Source organism: Oncorhynchus tshawytscha, linkage group LG33 (assembly GCF_018296145.1).
Source record: "Oncorhynchus tshawytscha isolate Ot180627B linkage group LG33, Otsh_v2.0, whole genome shotgun sequence".
Taxonomy (NCBI): Eukaryota; Metazoa; Chordata; class Actinopteri; order Salmoniformes; family Salmonidae; genus Oncorhynchus; species Oncorhynchus tshawytscha.
Window position 1 is genome coordinate 37,185,801 of NC_056461.1, and position 14,146 is coordinate 37,199,946.

Sequence of the window (14,146 nt, forward strand, 5' to 3'; positions counted from 1 at the left end):
GGACAACGACCCTAAGCACACAGCCAAGACAATGCGGGAGTGGCTTCAGGACAAGTCTCTGAATGTCCTTGAGTGGCCCAGCCAGAGCCCGGAATTGAACCCGATCGAACGTCTCTGGAAAGACCTAAAAATAGCTGTGCAGCGTCGCTCCCCATCCAACATTAGAGCATGAGAGGATCTGCAGAGAAGAGGAGAAACTCCCCAAATACAGGTGCGCCAATCTTGTAGCATCAAACCCAAGAAGACACAAGGCTGTAATCGCTGACAAAGGTGCTTCAACAAAGTACTGCGTGAAGGGTCTGAACACTTAAATTTGACTCCAGTTCATTTTTAATACATTTGCAAAAATGCAAAAAAAATAATGTTTTTGCTTTGTCTTTATGGGGTATTCCGTGTAGATTGATGAAAAAAAAACATTTAATCCATTTTAGAATAAGGCTGTAATGTAACAAAATGTTGAAAAGGTCAAGGCTTCTGAATACTTTCCAAATGCACTAACGTCTAAAAATTGTGAATGTGTGGGTCTACCTTGGATCTCTGCCTGGGGGTCCTTGTAGAACCACTTCATGGCTGCCTCGTGGGAGAGGGGCAGGGCACAGTCCCTATGGGCAGAGTGGGAGTGTGTGTGTCCAGCGGTGTGTGTGTGTGTGTGTGAGTGTGGGGCTGGGTGTGTGAGAGATTGGGAGGTAATGTTGTGGCTCTCCTGCAGTGCTTGAGTGAAACACTCCTCCTCAAGGGATGTGTCCTGCAGAGATGCCACCATCTTTTCAGCCTCCTACAAGGGTGGGAGGATTAAAAAAATATGAACATTTACTAACACTAACTCACATTCAGCCAGTATATCAAGTGTAATCGTAATCCTGACAATAAATCCAGTATTTGGATGTAAAATTAATGCATGTCTAATTGACATGATAATGCAACCCTACCTGTTGCAGGTGCTTCATGCCCTCATCCTCCTCCACTTCTCCCCCTGTTGATGGGAGGAGAGATCCAAAGGAGGGAGGAGGCATCAGGCTGGAGAAAGTGGTGGTAGAGGAGGAAGGGTCTGGACTGAGCTGAGCACCACTCCCTGGAGGTGAGCTGCCTGTGAGACCACAGAGAGAACAGGGGGAGAGGGGATGAGACATGTACAATTACTGTACTAGGGCCACTACTGAGCATACAGGTGAAACATTCTCTGGAGCAGATACAAACGGATGCCCACACAAAGAACCAAGACCACAACACAAACCATACATGAGAAAGCAAATGACAAATTAGGAAACAGTAAGTTAGCTATGTTGAACCGACTACAGTAAATGGTTGAATCCCAAACGCACATGTAAACAGAACCAGATTGAAACAGCGATGTGTTGAATACATTCCGTCTCCGGACTAAACTCCCTCTCCTGCCATCGACATTCATAATCTAAATGTGTGCTGACTGATCAACACTGTGTTAAATAACTTCAGTGCATTTCACAGAAAATCTGAAATCTCCATTCACAAGTAAAACGTAGTGAGGGGGTTTCACACACTGCACCAGGTTAAAACAGATTAATCGCTTGCGTACATGACTTGCTGTGTGCCAGCCTGGTCTCGAAATAGACATAACTTAGTAAATGTAAATCCGGGATACTGAAATTAGTATATGTGGTTCCCCAAACTGTGAGGCGCACCACATTATTTTTCTTTTTGGAGGGGGATGGAGACTCAGTCCAGCTTTCAACTTCCTCTTTAAAGTTCTAATAGTAGAATGCACAAGGTGCAATTTCTAAATTGAGTAATGTGTCATCAGTTTCCCTTGTCATGTCAGTCATTGCATATTTTAGAGAGTTATTTAGAAAAAAAAATATGACACAGACAAGGTTGTTTGAGTCACTCATGTCACATGAATATACATTAGCAGGTGGCAAAATGTTTTGACTTTAACAGCAACAGTTTCAATGCACACCATGACAAATGTGTAGAACTGCAGGAAATAAGCTTTAAACCAGCAAAATGTTATTTCTGCCAACAAGATGGGAGTGAACAATTTATTAATGAACAGTGCGTAGTGCGCGCGAAGGGGAGCGTGGCATGTTCCCCAATGCTGGAAGGGGGGCCTGAGTGAAAAAGTTTTGGAACCCCTGATATTTCTATTCTCTTAAGTATACTGAACAAAAATATAAATGCATCATGCAACAATTTCAAAGATTTACTGTTCATATAAGGAAATCAGTCAATTTAAATAAATTCATTAGGTCCTAATCTATAGATTTCACATGACTGTCTAGCCAACTACATTGTATAATTGCATAGTAAATATCAAATCGAACTTTGTCACAAGAGCCAAATACAACAGGGGTAGACCTCACCGTGAAACACTTACAAGCCCTTAACCAACAATGCAGTTCTAGAAAGAGTTAAAATATTTACCAAATAAACAAAAAGTAAAATCCAAAATATTGAGGCTATATACAGGGGCACCAGTACCAAGTCAATGTGTGGGGGTACAGGTTAGTCGAGGATATTCGTACATGTTGGTAGGGGTAAAGTGACCATGCATAGATAAACAGCAAGTAGCTGTGGGGGGGAGGGGGTCAAGGTAAATCATCCAGATGGCAGTTTTATTAATTGTTCAGCAGTCTCATAGCTTGGGGATAGAAGCTGTTAAGGAGCATCTTGTTCCTAGACTTGGCGCTTCGGTACCGACAATTTTTTGGGCCTTCCTCTGACACTGCCAAGTAAATAGGTCCTGGAATAAAGCCAGCTTGGCCCAAGTGATGTATCCGTCAGGAAGTCCAGGATCCAGTTGCAGAGGGACGTGTTTATTCCCAGCATTCTCACATAGGTGTTCCTTTTGTCCAGGTGGAAAAGAGCAGTGTGGACTGCAATAGAGATTGCATGTGCATCTGTGGTGTGGAATGTGAATTGGGTCTAGGGTATCCAGGATGATGCTGTTGATGTCAGCCATGACCAGCCTTTCAAAGCACTTCATGGCTACCGACGTGAGTGCTATGGGGCGGTAATCATTTAGGCAGGTTAACATAGCTTCCTTGGGCACAGGGACTATGGTGGTCTGCTTGAAACATGTAGGTATTACAGACTCCGTCAGGGAGAGGTTGAAAATGTCAGTGAAGACACTTGCCAGTTCGTCCTCGCATGCTTGGAGTTCATGTCCTGGTAATCCGTGTGGCCCAGTGGCTTTGTGAATGTTGACCTGTTTAAAGGTCTTGCTCACATCAGCTACCGAGAGCGTTATCACATAGTCGTCCGGAACAACTGGTGCTCTCATGCATGCTTCAGTGTTGCTTGCCTCGAAGCAAGCATAAAAAGGCATTTACCTCATCTGGTAAGCTCGCGTCACAGAGCAGCTCGCAGCTGGATTTCCCTTTGTAGCCCGTAATAGTTTTCAAGCCCTGCCACATCTGACGAGTGTCAAAGCATATTTTGACACTCGTCAGATGTGGCAGGGCTTGAAAACTATTCCTTGCTTTGAGCAATGATTAGTAAGATTATAAACTGGGATCTTAATAAATAAAATGAATAAAAACGCACAACATTGTGAAGTTTCACAAGGAGAGCATGTGTTATGCTGTATAATAAACTGCGTGGTTCGAGCCCTGAATGCTGATTGGCTGAAAGTCGTGGTATATCAGACCATATGCACCATGGGCATGACAAAACATCTATTTATACTCTTCTAATTACATGGATAACCATTTTTAGAAGTAATAATGCTCCCCTTTGTGAGAAACCATGGGAAGTAAAAACAAACTGTTTTGAGAGAATAGGCACTGGTCTGAAGCCGAAAAAGGAAATTCACATCACCACTACAATGCCGATTCCACCCATGCTCTACCAAGGTTTTCCAGCACACAGCTTTGACCTACTACAGTAATAACTATGTTGGTATTGTACTTCAAACTATGTGTAGGCAGGTTGCTGCAGATTCAAACCATTTCAAATAGCTTAATTCATACTCTCCAGAGGTAAAATGGAAAAGTATTTAGACTCCGACTTTGTCACGTTACAGCCTTACAGTTGAAGTCGGAAGTTTACATACACCTTAGCCAAATACGTTAAATTCAGTTTCACAATTCCTGACAATTAATCCTAGTAAAAATTCCATGTCTTAGGTCAGTTAGGATCACCACTTTATTTTAAGAATGTGAAATGTCAGAATAATAGCAGAGAATGACTTCAGCTTTTATTTCTTTCATCACATTCCCAGTGTGTCAGAAGTTTACATACACTCAATTAGTATTTGGTAGCATTGCTTTTAAATTGTGGGTCAAACGCTTCAAGTAGCCTTCCACAAGCACCCCACAATAAGTTGGGTGAATTTTGGCCCATTCCTCCGGACAGAGCTGGTGTAATGGAGTCAGGTTTGTTGTCCTCCTTGCTCGCACGAGATTATTCAGTTCTGCCCACACATTGTCTATTGGATTGAGGTCAGGCTTTGTGATGGCCACTCCAATACCTTGAATTTGTTGTCCTTACGCCATTTTGCCACAACTTTGGAAGTATGCTTGGGGTCATTGTCCATTTGGAAGACCCAGTTGCGACCAAGCTTTAACTTCCTGACTGATGTCTTGAGATGTCTTGTTGCTTCAATATATCCACATAATTTTCCTGCCTCATGACGCCTATTTTGTGAAGTGCACAAGTCCCTCCTGCAGCAAAGCACCCCCACAACATGATGCCCCCCCCCTGTGCTTCACGGTTGGGATTGTGTTCTTCAGCTTGCAAGCCTCACCCTTTTTCCTCCAAACATAACGATGCTTATTATGGCCAAACAGTTCTATTTTTGTTTCATCAGACCAGAGGACATTTCTCCAAAAAGTACGATCTTTGTCCCCATGTGCAGTTGCAAACCAGTCTTGATTTTTTTAAATGGTGGTTTTGGAGCAGTGGCTTCTTCCTTGCTGAGCAACCTTTCAGGTTATATAGGACTAGTTTTATTGTGGATATAGATACTTTTGTACCGGTTTCCTCCAGCATCTACACAAGGTCCTTTGCTGTTGTTCCGGGATTGATTTGCACTTTTCGCACCAAAGTACGTTCATCTCTAGGAGACCGAACGCGTCTCCTTAATGAGCAGTATGACGGCTGCATGGTCCCATGGTGTTTATACTTGCGTACTATTGTTTGTACAGATGAATGTGGTACCTTCATGCGTTTGGAAATTGCTCCCTAGGATGAACCAGAATTGTGGAGGTCTACAATTGTTTTCCTGAGGACTTGGCTGAGTCCTTTTGATTTTCCCATGATGTCAAGCAAAGAGGCACTGAGTTTGAAGGTAGGCCTAGAAATACATCCACAGGTACACATCCAATTGACTCAAATGATGTCAATTAGCCTATCAGAAGCTTCTAAAGCCATTACATAATTTTGGGGAATTTTCCAAGCTGTTTAAAGGCACAGTCAACTTAGTGTATGTAAACTTCTGACCCACTGGAATTGTGATACAGATAAGTGGAATAATCAGTCTGAAATCAGTTGGAAAAATGGCTTGTGTCATGCACAAAGTAGATGTCCTAACAGACTTGCCAAAACTATAGTTTGTTAACAAGAAAGTTGGAGTGGTTGAAAAACGAGTTAATGACTCCAACCTAAGTGTATGTAAACTTCCGACTTCAACTTTATTCTAAAATGCATTAAATAAAACTCTGCAATCTAAGACACAATACCCCATAATGACAAAGCAAAAACAGGTTAAGAAATTGTTGCAATTTTTTAAATAAAAAAACAGAAACACCTTATCTACATAAGTATTCACACCCTTTGCTATGAGACTTGAAATTGAGTTCAGGTGCATCCTGTTTCTATTGATCATCCTTGAGATGTTTCTACAACTTGATTGGAGTCCAACTGTGGCAAATTCAATTGATTGGACATGATTTGGAAAGCCACACACACCTGTCTATATAAAGGTCCCACAGTTTTCTGAGCAAAAACCAATCCATGAGGTCAAAGGAATTGTCTGTAGAGATCAGAGTCAGAATTGTGTTGAAGCACAGATCTGTGGAAGGGTACCAAAACAATGTCTGCAGCGTTGAAGGTCCACAAGAACACTGTGGCCTCCATCATTAAATGCAAGTTTGGAACCACAACCACTCTTTCTAGAGCTGGCCGCATGGCCAAACTGAGCAATCGGGGGAGAAGGGCCTTGGTCAGGGAGGTGACCAAGAACCCAATAGTCACTCTGCCAGAGTTCTTGAGTTCCTCTGTGGAGATGGGAGAATCTTCCAGAAGGACAACCATCTCTGCTGCACTCCACCAAATCAAGCCTTTATGGTAGAGTGGTTAGAAGGAGTCCACTCCTCAGTAAAAGGCACGACAGCCAGTCTGGAGTTTGCCAAAAGGCAAAGATGCTTCAACAAAGTACTGAGTAAAGAGTCTGAAAACTTATGTAAATATGATATGTTTATTTTTAAGTAATGAGCAAAAATGTGGACATGAGACCAGTGGAAATCTGTCCTTTAGTCTGATGAGTTCTAATTTGAGATTTTTAGTTCCAACAGTGACTTTGAGAGACGCAGAGTAGGTGAACTGCCTGTTCAGAGGCAGAACGACAGATTTGTACCTTGTCAGCTCGGTCACTAGTCCAACGCTCTAACCACTAGGCTACCCTGCCGCCCCAGGTGCTTTGCCGGTGTCACCGTCTTGATTTATTTAAAATTCAAGGTACATTTAACCAGCATGACTACCACAGCATTCTGCAGCGATACGTCATGCTATCTGGTTTGCGCTTAGTGGGACTATCATTTGTTTCTCAACAGGAAAAGCAAGCCAACAAGTGTTCAGCATATGTGGGAACAGACAGGTTGGAAAATAATTTCAGGTGAAGCTGGTTTAGAGAATGCCAAGAGTTTGCAAAGCTGTCATCAAGGCAAACCATGACTACTATGAAGAATCTCAAATTTAAAATATTTAGATTTGTTTAATACTTTTTTGGTTACTACATGATTCCATATGTGTTATTTCATAGTTATGTTTTCAATATTATTCAACAATGTAGAAAATAGTCAAAAGAAAAATCCTTGAATGATTAGGTGTAAACTTTTGACTGGTACTATATATATATGTATTTTTAGATAGGTCTATTGTAAATGTCTATTATTGTTGTGTCACCATCTTTATTGCACAAAGAAATATAAGCGCAAAGAATATTAAGCTGCATATTTTAACAGAGGCAATGAACTGTCTATTGATTAGTAGAGGTCGACCTACTAATCGGAATGGCCGATTAATTAGGGCCGATCTCAAGAGTTCACAACAATCGGAAATCGGTATTTTTGGACGCCGATCAGGACAAAAATATATTTTTTACACCATTATTTGACCTTTTTGGGATAGGGGGCAGCCTTTTCACTTGTGGATGAATAGCGTGCCCAGAGTGAACTGCCTCCTACTCTGTCCCAGATGCTAATATATGCATATTATTATTATTATTTGATAGAAAACACTGAAGTTTCTAAAACGGTTTGAATGATGTCTGAGTATAACAGAACTCATATGGCGAAAACCTGAGAAAAATCCAACCAGGAAGTGGGACATCTGAGGTTTGTAGTTTTTCAAAGCTTGGCCTACCGAATACACATTGAGATATGGATGAGGTTGCACTTCCTAGGGCTTCCACTGGATGTCAACTGTCTTTAGAAACTGGTTTGAGGATTCTACTAAAAAGGAGGGGCTCATAAGAACTCTTTTAGTGAGTGGTCTGGCAGAGAGCCTTGGTCTCATGACGCGCGCTCCCGACAAAGTTACCTCTAGTTCCAATGCTTTTCTGAAGACAAAGGAATTCTCTGGTTGGAACATTGATGTTTTATGTTAAAAATATCCTAACGATTGATTCCATACATTGTTTGACATGTTTCTAAAGGACTAACGGAACTTTTCGAGTTTTTGTCTGGATGAAGTGCCTGCGCCTCATGAAGATTGATTACTGGGCTGAACACGCTAACAAGTGGCTATTTGGACATAAAAGATTAACTTTATGGAACAAATCAGTCATTTATTGTTGACCTGGGATTCCTGGGAGTGCCTTCTGATGAAGATCAAAGGTAAGTGAATATTTATGGTGTTGTTTCTAACTTTGTTGATTCCAAAATGGCAGATATTCCTCTGGCTGGGTTCTGAGCGCCGTTCTCAGATTATGCTTTTTCCGTAAAGTTTTTTTGAAATCTGACACAGCTGTTGCATTAAGGAGAATTATCTTTAATTCTGTGAATAACACTTGTATCTTTTATCAATGTTTATTATGAGTATTTCTGCAAAATCACCAGATGTTTTGGAATCAAAATATTACTGCACGTAAGGCGCCAATGTAAACAGATTTTTGGATATAAATATGGACATTATCGAACAAAACATGCATGTATTGTGTAACATGTCCTATGAGTGTCATCTGATTAAGATCGAAGGTTAGTGATTAATTTTATCTATATTTCTGCTTTTTGTGACTCCTATCTTTGGCTGGAAAAATGGCTGTGTTTTTTCGACTTGGCTATGACCGAACAATCATGTGGTGCTTTCGCTGTAAATCTGCAAGGAACCCCTGCGCTAGAAAGGTTAACTAGGCAAGTCAGTTAAGAAAACATTCTTATTTTCAATGACGGCCTAGTAACGGTGGGATAACTGCCTTGTTCTGGGGCAGAACGACAGATTTTTACCTTTTCAGCTCGGGATTCAATCTTGCAAACTTATGGTTAACTAGTCCAACCACCTGCCTTACATTGCACTCCACAAGGAGCCTGCCTGTTACGCAAATGCATTAAGAAGCCAAGGTAAATTGCTAGCTAGCATTAAACTTATCTTATAAAAAACAATCAATCATAATCACTAGTTAACTACACATGGTTGATGATATTACTAGTTTATCTGCGTTGCATATAATTGATGGGGTGCGCATTCGCGAAAAAGGACTGTCGTTGCTCCAACGTGTACCTAACCATAAACATCAATGCCTTTCTTAAAATCAATACACAAGTATATATTTAAACCTGCATATTTAGTTAATATTGCCTGCTAACATTAATTTCTTTTAACTAGGGAAATTGTGTCACTTCTCTTGCAACAGAGTCAGGGTATATGCAGCAGTTTGGGCCGCCTGGCTCGTTGCGAACTGTGAAGACTATTTCTTCCTAACAAAGACAGACAAATTTGCCAAACGGGGGATGATTTAACAAAAGCACATTGTGCTTTTTTCGCAAATCATTGCACTACTGTACCTAACCATAAACATCAATGCCTTTCTTAAAATCAATACACAAGTATATATCTTTAAATTTGCATATTTAGCTAAATGAAATCCAGATTAGCAGGCAATATTAACCAGGTGAAATTGTGCCACTTCTCTTGCACGTAATTATGACATAACATTGAAGGCTGTGCAATGTAACAGCAATATTTAGACTTAGGGATGCCACCCGTTAGTTTATGACTTCAAGCCTATCAACTCCTGAGATTAGGCTGGTGTAACCGATGTGAAATGGCGGGCTAGTTAGCGGGGTGCGCGCTAATAGCGCTTCAATCGGTGACGTCACTCGCTCTGAGACTTGGAGTAGTTGTTCCAATTGCTCTGCAAGGGCCGCGGCTTTTGTGGAGCGATGGGTAACGATGCTTCGAGGGTGGCTGTTGTCGATGTGTTCCTGGTTCGAGCCCAGGTAGGGGCGAGGAGAGGGACGGAAGCTATACTGTTACACTGACAATACTAAAGTGCCTATAAGAACATCCAATAGTCAAAGGTATATGAAATACAAATGGTAGAGAGAAATAGTCCTATAATTCCTATAATAACTACAACCTAAAACATCTTACCTGGGAATATTGAAGACTCATGTTAAAAGGAACCACCAGCTTTCATATGGTCTCATGTTCCGAGCAAGGAACTTAAACGTTAGCTTTTTTACATGGCACATATTGCACTTTTACATTCTCCAACACTGTTTTTGCATTATTTAAACCAAATTGAACATGTTTCATTATTTATTTGAGGCTAAATTGATTTTATTGGTGTATTATATTAAGTTAAAATAAGTGTTTATCGGTCGACCTCTATTGATTAGCACTGCAATTGATAAAACAGGGACATGTTTGAAAGACAAGTGGTTCTGAGCTTAATAAATCTTGTTATGGACTAGGTCCCTGTGGCGGGATCAAATCAGCCGAAATTTTAGAGCGCCACCTAATAGTTTTCGATAAAACTCAAACTTTCATTAAAACACACATACAAGGTACTGAATTAAAGCTACACTCGTTGTGAATCTAGCCACCAAGTCAGATTTGTAAAATGCTTTTCGGCGAAAGCATGAGAAGCTATTATCTGATAGCATGCACCCCCAGAATACCAGACCGTCAACAAAACAACAGATTTTGCGGTAGCCGGCGCTACCCAAAACGCAGAAATAAAATATAAAACATTCATTTACCTTTGACGAGCTTCTTTCTTGGCACTCCTATATGTCACATAAACATCACAATTGGGTCTTTTCCCGATTAAATCCGTCATTGTATACCCAAAATGTGATTTGCTGAAGACCGGTCTGATCCAGAAAAATGCCCCTTTACAAGACGCAACGTCACTTTTTAAAATTACAAAAGTTGCCTATAAACTTTTACAAAACACTTCAAACTACTTATCTAAACCAACTTTAGGTATTAATAAACGTTAATAATCTATCAAATTGATCACGGGGCGATCTGTATTCGATAGCAGCAAGTCTTGAAATCATACTCCATGTTTTCACTTTCATAACATCCTGTGGTGTACTCGATGAAAGGAAGTGCTTACACGTCACCAAACCAAGGATAAAGCAGCCCCAAAATGACAGCATTGGCGACATCGTGTGGAAGCTGTAGGCGTTTACAGGGGATCTCCATGTATTTTCCTCAGCCTTAGACAATACATTGACTGGCGGATGAATATTTTTTTTGTATTTTTGGTGAACAGTTTTTCAAAGGATTTTGACTCCTAAACACGTTCTGTTATAGCCACAGACGCGATTTAACCAGTTTTAGAGACTTCAGAGTGTTTTCTATACACACACACTTATCATATGCATATACTATATTCCTGGCATGAGTAGCAGGACGCTGAAATGTTGCGCGATTTTTAACAAAAAGCTGCGAAAATTCGCAGCCTCCTTAACAGGTTTTAATTCAATATTACATTAGGTAAAGAAACCAGGAATGCAGACAGGCTCTGAGCTAGTGTGTACAACACACCACCTGCTGTTATGTTGGGTACCTACTGATCAAAATAGGATGTTATGATTTTTAAAAACTCAATGACATGTTTTGCTAAAATAAAGGTTTAAGGAAATACAGGCATGCACCACATTACTACAAACAAAACAGGTCAATCAAGCCTGATGGTCTTGCAAGTATAAAAGCAAAGCTTGCATTCATTGATTATTTTAAAAAGCATTAAAAAAGGTAGCGTAATGGTATGTCTTACTGTGGTGTGTGAAGAATCCAATACTCTACCTTGTATGCGGTACAAATCACATTATTGTGGAAGCACCTCCTCTAAGAGTATGAATGAGGCTGTTTGAGAAGGTTTGAACCCTAACAAAACTGCCTACACATAGTTTGAAGCACAACACCACCACAGCTACTGTAGTAGGTCAAAGCTGAGTGGTGGAAAATCTTGGTAGAGCATGGGTGGAATAGGCATTGTGATGCTCATGTGAATTTCCTTTATTTTTCGGCTTCAGACTAATGCATATTCTCACAAACATTTTTTTTGTTTATAAATTATAGAATTCGTAGTTCGTTGTCTGATTAGCTACCAGCTAAGAAACAAAATGACAAACACTTTGAAAACAGCTACTGCAGCATCTATTTTGCTATAAATGTGCTCCTACTTAACTTCTATTTTTATTCGCAAATGCGAATGAAATGCTTGCATTGTGGAGCCCTGACAACCCACCAATGTGGATGGTGAAAGACATTTTACCCATCAATGCCAAAATCTACCCACATTAGGCAGGTGTTACTTTTAGATCTCTTGCATGTCATCATGGCAAACCTGACATCTTTAAAGACACAGTGTACATGCATCAATAGAAAAATAGTGCTTTTACACAATGTAGAAACCTAATATTCCACAAACGACTTCATCATTTCAAAGAAAGTTATTTTAAACATTTGAGCTCTTATAATAAATACATGTCTTTACATGTTAGTTTAGGGCACAACATGTGCTTCAAAAGTAGCTAGAATTAATATAGGCTGTATCGCAATAAAAAAAGATCTTATTTTCTGGTGCTACTAAATGTTATGTGCTGCTCCTAACCTGTAAGTTTGGAACACACTAACACTATCTTTTTAAATTTAGAGCCCTGAATTCAATATTTACCTTGAGTGGGCACGTGGTTGGTTTTGGAGGGGTGGGAGATGGGTACCACGGGAGCCTCTGGGGCACAGGGGGCAGGGAGAGGGTCTGAGGAGGGAGGGGCCGAGACAGCAGGAGGAGATGGAGTCCTGTACTTGACCACCCCCTCACATGCTGCTTCACACTCATCTAGAGAGAAAGAGGGTGAATGTGCATTCTACGAAAGCAGAAAGTTCTTCTGTTAGTTGTTTACTATAGCCAGGGAAAGTGTCTCACCTCCGTCAGTGTAGTTATCCTTATAGTTGTCCTTGCCTTCCTGACTGTTGTCCTTGACTTCCTGACCGTTCTCATCTTCCTCTAGAGCTTCAAACTCCAGATCCTCTTCAGTGATGGTGCCCTTGGAGCCTTTCTGCTCGGACAAGCATAAGGCTCAGAATAGACATAAGTAACATGCAAACACACACACGTAGACAAACAGACAGAAATAATGCCTGCCAGCCAACACACACCTTGATGCACATGAAGGCCCCCGAGGAATCAAAGGTGCCCATCTCTCCATCCTCTTCATCAGTGCACCACTCAGGAAGGCCGTCCCTGTCGTCCTCCCTGCGGGGGCCCTCGCTGTCACGGAAGTCAAACTCAAACTTCCTCCGGCCCCCATGATCACGCCAGCCTGCAGACCGAGGACCCCCATCTGTGTGTGTGATTTTGATTTGAGAAGGAGTGTCCATCAGACATGGAAAACATGCAAAGTATACACAACATTAGTCTTAAGTAGAGGGTGTGTGAGTGGTTAGGTGTGTGTCAGTGTGTACCATCACGGCGGGTTCCTGCAACTCTCCAGGCTGGCTGCTCTCCCCCTCCTCCTGCTGCTGCCTCTTCCTCCTCCTCCCGAAGGGTACGCCAGTTACCACTGTCTGCACGCCAGGAGTCCTTCCTGCCAAGAGGTCCCGCCTCCTCAAACCCTGGACGCACTACCTCAGCACGCCTGATTGGCTTCTCAAACTTGGGCCTCTCAGCTCTGACAGAAGGAAAGACGATAAACAACCATCAATATGATCGAATGATAACCATCTGGGGGCGAGGGCAGCATAGTATAGGACAGTGAGCCTACCGGTCATCCCAGCTTTGGCTGCGGAGCATTTCTCGGCCACGACCGAAGCCCACCTCTCCATCATCAGGACCTCCAGGAGCTCTTTGGTAGAATGCACCTTCACCTCTTCCTCTCCCTGCCAAAACAAACATAAGAAATTATTTCAGGGGCCTACTCAGCCGGTTAATACATTTCCATATGTATAGTTGCACCGTCCTGATCACTCCAGGTGGTGACTAACTGCACCGCTACCTCTGATGCCTCCTCCACGACCCTTGGCCACACCTGCAGGGGCGGCCCCGCCTCCCTTTCCCATCAACCTCAGCACAGCCACACTGTTGACAGACATGGAGAAGTTTCTCTGCAGGACAGAAGGAAGGAAAATGACATTGACACAGAAAGACATTTTGTCAACATACACTGAAACAGGATCAGCACATCGTGGGTGAAAGTAGCAACTAAGATCTGAGAGTTAATCCTGGCAAAATACTTCTCAGGGATCAGAGCAGCAAACCTCTAACTCAATAACCACTCCTATATCTCCTGCAGTCTCACCTGCTCCTCCTCAGTTAGAGGCTCCAGTGCCAAAGGCTGCACAGGCTCATCCTGCAGGATAGCAGCAAACTCCTTATCCTGCGTGATATCCTCTGGGGGCTGGGAACACAGTTTGGTTTACTTCAAACCCACTAGTCATAACCAGCCAGACACCTTTAACACAAACAGCTGTATTGGAATCCTCAATAGAG

The 14,146-nt window shown here is 41.8% G+C and overlaps 1 protein-coding gene across 2 annotated transcripts in view; it reads right to left on the reverse strand.

Annotated features, from left to right (window-relative positions):
- Positions 1-14,146, reverse strand: part of LOC112231401 (GRB10-interacting GYF protein 1) — a 33,840-nt gene that overhangs the window by 16,774 nt on the left and 2,920 nt on the right. For both annotated transcript variants that reach the window (XM_042311361.1, XM_024398136.2), the window contains exons 6-14: positions 13,956-14,054; positions 13,653-13,761; positions 13,422-13,536; positions 13,123-13,328; positions 12,817-13,001; positions 12,584-12,716; positions 12,332-12,496; positions 930-1,087; positions 529-775 (exon numbers count right to left, since the gene is read on the reverse strand). In XM_042311361.1, the coding sequence (XP_042167295.1) occupies positions 529-775; positions 930-1,087; positions 12,332-12,496; positions 12,584-12,716; positions 12,817-13,001; positions 13,123-13,328; positions 13,422-13,536; positions 13,653-13,761; positions 13,956-14,054 (1,417 nt within the window). The remainder of the gene's footprint in view (positions 1-528; positions 776-929; positions 1,088-12,331; positions 12,497-12,583; positions 12,717-12,816; positions 13,002-13,122; positions 13,329-13,421; positions 13,537-13,652; positions 13,762-13,955; positions 14,055-14,146) is intronic.